Below are 12,825 nucleotides of genomic sequence, written 5' to 3' on the forward strand. Positions count from 1 at the left end.
GCATCTGGCGGCCAGGGCAGTAATAATGAACAAGGGCATCGAGCACAGACCCCACCATTAAGAATTAATGAAGAACGAAATGAGTATGATGATGAGGACTATGAAGAGTCAGAGGCTGAAGATACTCAGCGGATGAAAGTGCCAGTGAACCCTATGGAGCAGTTTGTAGAATTTCTGAGATAAAACCTGCAACCGCAACGACCACCCCAGCAACCCCAGCAGGCCATGGCTAATGTATTTAAATCTTTCAAGTCGGTCAAGCCCCCAGAGTTTCACGGTATTGCTGACCCAGTTCAGGCTAGGGCTTGGCTGAAAGAGGTAGAAAATACCTTTGAGCGAATTGGCACTGAGGAAGCCCACAAGACTAATTTTGCCACTTATCTCTTAAAGGGTGAGGCTAACTATTGGTGGGAAGCGAAGAAAAATATGGAGCCCCAGGGGATTGTTACTTGGGAAAGATTCACTGAGTTATTTTTAAAGAAGTATGTCCCGAAGTTTATGGAGGTTTAGATGCAGCGAAAGTTCCTAGAGCTGAAACAAGAAAATATGAGCGTAGCGGAATATGAAGCTAAGTTCACAGAATTGTCGAGGTTTGTGCCACAGCTGGTGGGCACCGAAGAGCAAAAGGCTGAGAGATTTCAACAGGGATTGAAGCAGTGGATTCATAACAAGCTGGCAATTCTGGAGATAACTGACTATGCCACCCTAGTGCAGAAGGCCACAATAGCTGAAGCAGGGAGTGAAATGAGCCAGAAAATGAAGCAAACAAAGAAACGAAAGTTTGATGGTCGAAGCAGGAGTGTGGGAGGGGAGAGCTTCCCTAGTAAGTTTGTCAGGGGGATGGCCTCCCAACCCAACCGCAGTACAGGATTCGGGGGATCAGGGAACATGAGTGTGGCCCGGAATGGGAACCAGACGGGAATGTCTTATCATAGCCAACCACGACCTCCTCTGCCAGAATGCAAGAGTTGTGGTAATAGACATTCTGGGCAATGTATGTAGAAACCGGTGACAGGCTTTAAATGTGGTAAGGTGGGGCACTGTGCCACAGCTTGTAACCAGTAAGCGGCTAAGTGTTTTCAGTGCGGAAAGACAGGACACATGAGGAATGACTGCCCTGCGGCAGCCCCGGCTAGCTCGAGGGGTAGTGTAGCTGCATCTAACAGAGTGCCGACTGCCAGGACCTTTAATATGACTGTGAAAGATGTCGTAAGGAACACCAATGTTATAGCAGGTACGCTCCTCCTAAACTCCAATCCCGCCAATGTGCTATTTGATTCTGGAGCTACTAAGTCTTTCGTATCTAAGGAATTTGTTGAAAAATTGAAATTAAAAATAGAACCTTTGAAAGAATCTTTGCTAGTGGAAATAGCTAATCAAGAGATTATCCCTGTAAATCAAGTTTATGCTAACTGCAACCTAGAATTAGGTGGAGTGAGATACCCAGTAGATTTAATTCCCTTTCGATTGGGGGAGTTTGATGTGATATTAGGAATGGATTGGCTATCTAGAAACCATGCCCAGATTGATTGCGAGGGGAAGAAAGTAGAATTGAAAACACCTAGTGGTAAGAGTATAATAATTAAGGGGCAACGGCAAACCAAGAAATTTCTAACTATGGTGCAGACTAAGAGACTTTTAAGGCAAGGATGTGAGGCCTACTCGGCTCACGTATTGGATACCAAACGAGAACCCCTGAGATCCACACCATACCTGTAGTTAATGAGTTTGAGGATGTATTTTCCAAGGATCTTCCCGGACTACCCCCGGATCGGGAGATAGAATTTGCCATTGATTTAGCTCCCGGCACGGCACCAGTATCAAAGGCCCCGTATCGTTTGGCCCCCGTCAAAATGAAAGAGTTGGCTGATCAACTGCAAGATCTATTGGATAAAGGACTTATTAGACCGAGCGTATCCCCGTGGGGTGCACCCGTGTTATTTGTAAAGAAGAAGGACGGCAGCATGAGACTGTGCATCGATTATCGAGAGGTGAACAAGCTGACCATTAAGAACAAGTACCCATTGCCAAGAATAGATGACCTCTTTGACCAACTAAAGGATCCAACATGTTTTTCCAAGATTGACCTTAGGACAGGTTATCATCAACTTAAGATCAAACCGGAAGATATACCTAAGACTGCATTACGCACTAGGTACGGACATTATGAGTTCCTAGTTATGTCATTTGGTTTGACTAATGCGCCCGCGACTTTCATGGATCTGATGAACAGAGTCTTTAAGAAGTATCTGGACGAATGCGTGATAGTCTTCATCGATGATATTCTAATTTACTCTAGATCGGAGGAGGAACATGCAGAACACCTCAGGATAGTATTGGAAATCTTACGGAAAGAAAAATTGTACGCCAAATTCTCAAAGTGTGAATTTTGGTTGAAAGAAGTTCAGTTTTTGGGTCATGTGATTAGTAAGGAAGGAATTCTCGTAGACCCTGCAAAGATAGAAGCTGTCGCTAATTGGGAACAACCAACCACGCCCACCGAGGTAAGAAGCTTTATTGGACTGGCCGGGTATTACCGAAGGTTTGTAAAGGATTTCGCAAAGATATCAGGCCCGTTGACTAGACTTACTCAGAAAATAGAAAAGTTTGTTTGGACAGAGAAATGTGAGGAGAGTTTCCAAGAATTGAAGAAAAGGTTGGTATCGACCCCAGTGCTGGCCCTACCAGATGATAAAGGGAACTTTGTGATTTATAGAGATGCGTCCCATAAGGGTTTGGGATGTGAGCTGATGCAGCATGGTAAGGTGATTGCCTATGCATCCAGGCAATTAAAGGAATATGAAGTGAGGTACCCCACCCATGACTTAGAATTAGCCGCCATAGTGTTTGCCCTTAAGATGTGGAGACATTACCTATACGAAGAAAAGTGTGAGATTTATACTGACCACAAGAGTCTTAAATATATCTTCACCCAGAAGGAGCTAAACTAGAATTGATTAAGGACTACGACTGGGAAATTCTTTATCACCCGGGGAAGGCCAATGTGGTGGCCGATGCCCTTAGTCGTAAGGAAAGATTGAAAAGGATCACTACGTCAGAGGATTTGATCAGAGAATTTGAAAAGTTAGAGATTGAGGTCAAGGTCGCTGAGCCAAGGACCGAAGGCTTGTACGAGATGGTTATGCAACCGGAGCTACTGGAAAAGATTAGGCGATGCTAAGAAATAGTGTTGAGGGATAACAAGGAACTGGTAAGTGGAGAGGAGGCCAAGTGTGACCCAGACGAGAAGGGAATTAGGAGGCATGCCTACAGGATATGGGTCCCTAACGTCCAAGAACTAAAGGATGAAATTTTACGTGAAGGACACAGCTCTAGATATACGGTCCACCCAGGAAGCACCAAAATGTACCAAGATTTGAAAGAGTACTACTGGTGGCCTAACATGAAGAAGGATGGAGCGGAGTGGGTCAGTAAGTGTATGACCTATCAGAGAGTAAAGGCAGAACACCAGCGATCAAGCGGACTCTTGCAACCCTTAGAAATTCTGATGTGGAAATGGGAGGATTACCCTGAACTTAGACTAACCGTGATGCAATATGGGTAATTGTAGACAGACTAACCATGTCAGCACACTTTCTTCCAATCAAGGAAACCTACACAGTGGATAGATTAGCGGAGCTATACATTAAGGAAATTATGGAAAGACATGGAGTGCCAGTAGCTATCGTATCTAACCGAGATCCCCGATTCAACTCCAGATTTTGGAGGAGCTTTCAGGAATGCCTAGGAACCAAACTAAACATGAGCACCGCTTACCATCCGCAAACAGATAGACAAAGTGAGCGAACCATTCAGACATTGGAAGACATGTTGAGAATGTGTGTAATTAATTTTAAGGGTTCTTGGGATGAACACCTGTCTTTGATAGAGTTTGCCTACAACAACAGTTATCATGCGAGTATCAGAATGCCCCCATACAAGGCGTTGTATGGCCGAAGGTGTCGTTCGCCCTTGTATTGGGATGAAGTTGGTGAGAGAAAGTTACTAGGTCCAGACTTGGTGCAAAGGACAAGAGACATAGTTCAATTAGTCATAGGACGCCTAGCAGCAGCCCAAGACCGACAGCGTAAATATGCCGATCTGCCAATCGGAAAGTGTCACCATGGAAAGGATTGATGAGATTTGGGAAGAAGGGGAAGCTGAGCCCCCATTATATGATTTTATAATGATTTATGAATTATTAATTATTTTCTGAGTAATTACCAAAATTATTTTATAAAGACAGGAATCGTCCAACCTCAACCGTTTTTGCGTTTTTACAGCCCGAAACTCTTCCAAAAACTCCTTCCTAACCTAATCTGGTAATTCCAGACATTTTCTGTGTTTTAACTTTTTCGATCCGGATTACGGTTTGACCCGTACGCATCCCGGCGTATAATTTTCGATGCGATAATCATTTTGATAAAACAACAAAACCCGTACTATCGAAAGACGGGATATTATTACATTATTTCCGTATAAAGTATTTTATAAGAAGCCCAGTTTTGATAATTTTCCAAATCTGATACTAAATTATATCATTTTTATAGTTACTTAGCGGCTAAGTAATCTATTTTCGGATCGCTTTACAGTTACTTAGCGGCTAAGCAACAAATTTATCGATCCAATATGATCCAATGCATACCAATATTCTATAAGTATAAATAGCTTTTTATTTATTATTAATTATTATTAAAAATTAGTTTTTATTTTTATTTTTCAGAAAGTCATATTTTTCTCTCAAGTATTAGGGTTAGGGTTTTGATTTGTTCTTGAAGATCAAAGCAAATTTGGGAATGATTATGTGGTCCAAATCACAAGTATGAATATCCGTTTTGAAGCTCCCAACATCCTCTTTCTGATTTCAGCATCAAAATTAATCAAGGATGGGTAATTTATAAAGTCGAATTTTAGGGTTTCTGGGTTTCACAGAAATCCGGCGGGTGTTCTTGGCGACCCGGCCGGTTTCTTGAGGACCCGGATATAACCCGACTTCGACCCGGTTTAGATCCTGTTTTCTCCTATTCCAAAATCAAAAACATGTTTCTGCAATTTCTGTTTTATTTTAAATCAAAATTCAGTTTCTTTTATTCTAAAAATTCATTTTTATTTTGAAAATCATTATTTTTAATTCTGAAAATTTATTTTAATTCAAAACTAAATCCAAATTATTTAGTTAATTAATGTTAGTTGATAATTAATTATTTAGTTAGTCAATTAATTTAAATATTAATTGATAAGTTAATTTAATTAGTTATTAATTAATTTTAATTGATTATTTAATTAGATTTAATTATTTATTTTTGGTTTAAAAATTCCAAAAAATAGTTTCGAGCTTTAAAATATTATTTTAAATTATTTTCCAGGCTCGATAATTCTTATAAAATTATTTTCAGGTGTTCGAGCCCCATTATTTATTTATAAAATGATTCGGAGATCGTTTTAATTCCGAAAAATGTTCAAAAATTCATAATAAATCAACTGTTCGTCCGTTTAATACGAAACGAACGCGTACAGACTCAGAAAAATATTCCGCTTTCAATAATAATACTTTCAAGACCCAAATCCTATTGTTTCAAAAGGTCGCTTGTTTTACGAATCATTCTGAGTCGATTATTGATCGATAAATGATATTTCTGACCCGATTTCAGTTTTAAACATACCGAGTCGAACCTTTTGACAAATCGAGGCATGTGTTATATGAATTATGTGATATATGAATTACATGTTTACATTCTATATGAATTATGTGCATATGTGAGTCAAGAGTCCTGTGTTTGTCTGTTATAGTTATGTGTGGGCTATCGTATGGGTAGACGATAGGGTTTTAACGCGCAGTTCGTTGAGTAATTATCGATTAGAAGATTAAAGTTTGATCTTTTAATTATAGATGCGAATCTTTCAAGACGATCAGGACCAGATGGAATGGATGTAGGCTAGAGTTGAATTGTATGGAATAATGGGTTGCAGCACTACATAAGCAGCAGATCAGAGATTTAGCGAAGTAAAAGCGGTGATGTATTGAGATGCCAGACTGAGATAATTGCATTTATACGAGTGTGACTACCTGCTAAAAACCCAAAGGCAAGTATTTCTATCATCACTTATTGTTCAAATGATATTTATCTTGAATCCTTTTATGTAAGTATTGATTTCCCTATTCTCAGCTCCAAATAGATACATGTTTTACATATCGCTGAATTAAATAATTCTGTTTATGTAAATACTCATCTGCTATTATGTTCAGAATAGTCAAGTGATTTTACTTATCCAATTATCGGATTTATAAATTTTTTGGATTTTGAGAAAAGTGTATTCGTTGCGAATATTCCTACCCAATAATTGGGGGAAATAAAATTATTTCGGGTATCAATTATTATGACCCCATTTCAATAAAAGGTTTTAAGATTAGATCACAATTGCATAAGTGACCGGGATGGACGGTCCAGCGGAGGGCTATTTCTAAGTGCCATATGGAATATTATGACATAATTTTTGCCACAAGCAGGTATATTGCCTTTTGTTTGAGTACTCATGTTTTTGGGGTCACGTTTCTACGAATCATGACCGTGTGCTATCACAGGGCTGATCAGCATGTGATAGTACGTCCGTCGGAGAATGATCCTAATCTAAATTATCATATGATTTTCGATATTCATAGAATAAATGATTTATCAACTGTTTCTGTTTTGGAATAATGTTGAAATGCAGTTTTGATTCAGATTCTGATTTATATTGATACTTACGTTGTTGTTAAATATCAAAGGTGGTATTAGTATAGATGATTGATGTTGACTTCAGTATGGGTGTTGTGAGAATCAAAGTTCGTATTGATATCTAATTTGATATGACAGCAAAATAAGTATTAAATTGAAGAGTTCGGTTTTGAGTAAAGTTTATGATTCAATCCATAATCATTGTTTCATGATATTGTGGTTTACGATATTTCCGTAAACACTGTTTTACGAGTCTTATTCCCGTCAAGATTCAAAGTATTGCTGAAGCATTTCGCTCAAAAATATCAAAATGGTTTTGAATACAATTAAGGAATCAATTCTGGGGTTCCTCAACTAAAATTTTATGATTCAGCAATTATGATTTTAAATGTTCTGCTCTAATGCAGATGTCGGTTTAATATCAAAAAACCCTATATATGTTAAAATGAACTTGCTGAGCATTTCTTCCGCTTATATTTGCCTGTTTTTAAATTTAACCTCCAGTGAGGATTAGCTTGCCCTGTTTAGCTGCGTAATTCGAGGAAGCAAAGAAGAAGCTTTTGGAAGGTGGTTGGTCCAGGGTTTACGAACTAGTGTAAGTTTTATTGTGTAAAGTTATTTATATTATATTATAATATGGTTGTGTATTATATTTGGGACTAGTATACTTTATTTCGAAGTTATACTAGTGGGTTTAGTTTTGAGTTGGAATTTATTGAAAAGAGTTTTAAAAGAAAGTGAAAAATTTATTTGTGGAACTTGGATTTCTTGTTTCTAGAACTGTAACCTTAAAAGATCTTGGAGTAGTTTGGGGTCATAAATAATAATTATCTTCCGCTGGCATTTATTTATTGATTTAACAGGTTAATTTGGATTGAAGTTTTATAATGACGACCAAATCCTCTGACCCCGGATTTGGGGGCGTTACATCCAAGATTCCAAGGTTTACCTAGTTAAACAATTCCTAAAGGTTTAGGGTGAATAGTAACTTCAAAATCTAACTTTTTGTTTCTTGATTTTGATTAAAAGATCAAGGTTGTTTAAAGGTGGATTTAGTCTCCCATAGACTTTCCAAGGATCTTTCATTGGTTAAAAGCTTCAAGGAAGGTATAACTCTTCATGATCTTAGTATTAAGTTGTTTGGTATAAATGGTTATGATGATGGAATGATAGATCAAGATCAAGTGTAGTAGTTGTTTTGTCATGTTGAGATCTTAGTTATTAAGTGTTTTTGTTGATTTTGGGAGTTAAGAGTAGCACTAGTTGTTCTTGATGATTCTTGGTATGATTTGGGCTTAGTTTATGGCTTAATGTTGGTTGTTGAGTGATATTGTCATATGGTTGTATTAGGATTGATTGATGGTGCTTTGGTGTTGAATGGATTGGTAAAATTTTAAGAAATCACGTAAACATAGCCGTCGTAATGTCCGATTTACCTTAGACTGTTTTGTTCTTAACTTTGGGACCCATGAACTCACTGGAAGATTCTAACCTTTGCCATGTTTAGATAGTTCAAGTTACGAGCTTCATTTTGATATGTCGTTCGCCTGAATCCGAGTTACGAGCAATGAGAAGTGACCATTTTAAGTGTCGGCGTTTCGCGACCGAACCCCAAAACATCGAGTAACTTTGAAACCTCGTTTAAGGCCCTTAAAAGACTAATTGGATTACGAAACAATTATCTAATGTGGGTTAGGCAGTTGGTAAAGTACTCACGAAAGAGTCGCCTTAATATTCGTAACGGTTAATTTATTAAAATTGGTGGAGCCGAGGGTACGCAAGCGATTAACGCAAATCGTTAAGCGTATAAGCGACCGAAAGCGACCGTTAGGGTATGCGTGAGTTTTGACTAGTTTCTTAAGCGGTCGTGGTCTAATTCCGGCTTATGTTGTTGTTCATAGGTTACCGGACCCACTCTAAGCTTAAGTCTACCCCGGAACACTTAGGGAAGTTTTCTACCCGTTATACTGTTGTTGTGATGTAAATATATTGATGCATTGTCTTGAGATAAATGCATGACTGTTATTAGCAAATCTTGCGATATATTGGAGCATGTTGATATGGTATATATATGCATGTTGTGAAATCTTGATATTCTATTATCAATTCAATTGCTTATAAACTGCATAATACCTATGCTAGAGATAAACAGTAGTTGTGTATACCCTTAGTATAGGGGACCCAAAGGTGAACATTTTTCTAAACCGGGAGTCGATGTTCCCGAGTTTAATATATGTATATTTTTATCTATATATATAGTTTTCTGTAATTATTAATCGAATAAGGTATATTCGATGGTTTTGAATAATAATAAAACTTATTTTCGATTATTCAAATAAGGATCGTACTTTCGTATAAGTATATCTTTTATTATTTATTATTCGTTTCAAGTATGAGTTTTGAAACTTCTACTTCAATTATTTTATGAAGTTTATCCTTTATGGGAATATTATTTAAATAATAATATTAAGATATTTTCTAATATATCGGGACTGATTTATTTTATTAAATCATCATTACTCTAAACATTCTTTAAAATGTTTTCGAGTCTTCAAAATGATCTTAAAAGTTAGAGCGGATCCCAAAACTCATTTTCAAATTTCAGGTCTTCCTTTCGAAGGGGATTTAAATTCTTGCTTAAAAATTTGAGGGATCCGGCTCCGTGATGTATTTTATATTGGCAACGAGGTTGCTCTATTGGATCCACAATCTGATCCCCAATATATAGTAAAACATAATCGTGTTGTTGCTCTTGAACTTCAGGGATCGGTGCCCCGCTACCTTATACGATAATGATCTATGTTACTATCATGATATTTATAAGGGTTCCCATAAGGGTTTAAACTGTCAGTACTATGTTAGGTAATCCGACTATGAACTTGGCAAGAGTTCTTATTATCTTAGTGAACTTATCATTTTAATGACGCATCATCTCTGAGGTTTATAACGCTTAGCTCTGATACCATTTTTGTTACACCCCCAAATCCGGGGTCGGGCATCCGGGTTGTCACGAGTTCCATTTTTCTTAATAACACTTAATCTAAATAAGCAACCAACTAATGCATACTGTGACCCCACAATATACACACACAGCACAAGTTATAGTCTCAGAGATGAATACCAAAAATAACACAAGTCATTTTATTCCACAATTTTAAACCACTACACCTTAAAAGGGTTTCTGAATAAATTTACATATTCTTTTCCATTAATACAATTCATAATATACATAAGTCTGGTACATCAACAGTTGGAAACCTAGCCTATTGGTAGTTCCTACCTCACCTATAGCGGCATCAACGCCTACAGGAAACTGTGGAATGTTTCCTATCCGCTTGCGAATTGGGAGCTTGGTCCTGTTCATTTTTTCTATCTGTTGTTGTGTGATGAAAGAAGAAAGCAAGGGTTAGCAACAAGCCCACTGAAATAATATGTATAATAATTAACAATATATGAGCATTCTAATAGTACTCATGAAAGTCTTGGTCAAGAAGAAATGAACCAAGTTGGTATCTTAACGCGACCAAGTCGCAAAATATTCAGTATATATGTATATATACTTTTTAAAATCTTGGAAGTCCTCTTCCATACATAATATACATAGAGTTCCAGTTTATAACTGTATAAAAATATCGTTGCAAGGTGATCTCATATATTTAACCTTGTCTCAACATTTTTCTGAAAATCTTTGTCATGCATAAGATAATCATTAACCAGATATAAGTTGAAAAGATGAAGTTACAAGATACTCCAATATACTTATATATTTTCTGAATACTACTTGAACTACCACCATTCAAGGTATAATCAGTTTCAAAAGTTTATCACATAGATGAGACTACAAGATAAGACTTGAATAGATTCAATCTTTGAAATATCTTTATAAAGAATGAAGTTACGAGATGCTTCATTAAGTCCCAATATATATATACACCTATATATATACATTTCATACACTCTTCTGCTATGGAAGTATAAGCAAAGTTGTCATTCCCGAGAATTTTGGAAAGAAGAAACTTTGGCATAAACCTGATATCTTGCTGATCAGGCAAATATACCAAATTAAGTCACCTTTTCTACTAGTAGATGGATGAATTCCCCCACTGGTTATCACCCTGGCCGCATTAGGACCTTATAATGGACTGCCACTCAGCCACTTACGCTTAGATGGACTGCCAATCAGGCACTTACACTTTGATGGACTCCCACTGAGCCCATGTTGCTTAAGCCGACGCATTCCGATTGGGCTTACTTCCCGAATGTTGGGCAAGTAATCAAACTCTTTTATCAAGTTAGCAACTTTGTTGCTCCAAAAATACACCACTGAGCCGGATCCCTTAGGTTTTGAGCGAGTATTTAAATCCACTTCGAAAGGAAGATTTGAAATCTGAAAATGAATTTTGGGATCCGCTCTAACTTTCAAAATCATTTTGAAGACTCGAAAACATTTTAAAAAATGTTTAGAGTAATGATGATTTAATAAAATAATTCAGTCCCAATATGTTAGAAAATATCTGAATTGTATTATTTAAATAATATTCCCATAAGGATAATCTTTATAAAAATAATTGAAGTAGAAGTTTTAAAACTCATACTTGAAACGAATAATAAATAACAAAAGATATACTTATGCGAAAGTACGATCTTTATTTGAATAATCGAAAATAAGTTTGATTATTATTTAAAACTATCGAATATATCTTATTCGATTAATAGTTATAGAAAACTATATATATATATATATATAAATATATACATTATACTCGGGAACATCGACTCCCGGTTTAGAAAAATGTTCACTTTTGGGTCCCCTATACTAAGGGTATACACAACTACTGCTTATCTCTAGCATAGGTATTATGCAGTTTATAAGCATTTGAATTGATAATAGAATATCAAGATTTCACAACATGCATATATATACCATATCAACATGCTCCAATATATCACAAGGTTTGCAAATAACAGTCATGCACTTATCTCAAGATAATACATCAATATATTTACATCACAATAACAATATAACGGGTAGAAAACTTGTCTGAGTGTTCCCGGATAGACTTAAGCTTAGGCTGAGTCCGGTAACCTATGAACAACAACATAATCCGGAATTAGACCACGATCGCTTAAGAAACTAGTCAAAACTCACCCATACCCTAACGGTCGCTTATACGCTTAACGATTTACGTTAATCGCTTGCGTACCCTCGGCTCCACCAATTTTAATAAATTAACCGTTACGAATTTTAAGGTGACTCTTTCACGAGTACTTTACCAACTTCCTAATCCGCCTTACATAATTGTTTCGTGTTTCGATTAATCATTTATGGGTCTCAATTATGGTCTCAAAGTTACTCGAGGTTTCGGGGTTCGCTCGCGAAATGCCATTACTTAAAATGGTCGTTTCTCATAAACCGTAAATCGGATCTAAGCGAACGACATATCAAAACGAAGCTTGAATCATAAAATTTCTAAGAATGGTAATGGTCAGTTCATGGAAGTGAGTGTTCGGGTGCAAAAGTCATGCACAAAACAGTCTAAGGAAAATTAGGCATTACGACGGCTATAACTTAGTGATTCCCAAATTTTACCAAATCAATTCAATATCAAACAACCACCAATCAACACCATTCCACCATCATTCAACCACAATACAAGATCATTCAACCATAACTTAAGATCTCAACTTATTCATCTAAACCAAGTCAAAATGTGACCAAGAACTTCAAATCTAACACGTATCACTCCTAACTCCAAAATCAACAAAACCACTTACTAAACAAAGCTCTAAACATGATTATACACCTATTACACTAACCCATCATCTAAGCATTAGGAAATCCAAAAAAACAAAACTTAAGACTAAGGGTTTGAGAAGTTATACCTTCCTTGGAGAGTGGAGAATCACTTAGGAAGCCTTAAATAACCACTAACTATCTCTACTAAGCTTGGATCTTGAAGAAAACATAAAGTTAGTTTCTGGAAAACACTATTCATTAAGAACATTGATGAATTGATTAGCTTAGTAAACCTTGGAATCTTGGCTTCAAACTCATAACATAACTAAGTCATGAATTATGGAACTAAGAAAACAAACCTCTTAATTTTTG

The 12,825-nt window shown here is 36.7% G+C and overlaps 1 protein-coding gene across 1 annotated transcript; it reads left to right on the forward strand.

Moving 5' to 3' along the window:
* Nucleotides 1-1,101: 1,101 nt before the first annotated feature.
* On the forward strand, nucleotides 1,102-4,137 carry LOC141660483 (uncharacterized). The gene is made up of 3 exons (XM_074467469.1): nucleotides 1,102-1,234; nucleotides 3,572-3,687; nucleotides 3,859-4,137. The coding sequence occupies exons 1-3, from the start codon at nucleotides 1,102-1,104 to the stop codon at nucleotides 4,135-4,137; spliced, it is 528 nt and encodes a 175-aa protein (XP_074323570.1).
* Nucleotides 4,138-12,825: the final 8,688 nt, after the last annotated feature.

The sequence above is a fragment of the Apium graveolens genome, chromosome 5, assembly GCF_009905375.1.
Source record: "Apium graveolens cultivar Ventura chromosome 5, ASM990537v1, whole genome shotgun sequence".
Classification (NCBI taxonomy): Eukaryota; Viridiplantae; Streptophyta; class Magnoliopsida; order Apiales; family Apiaceae; genus Apium; species Apium graveolens.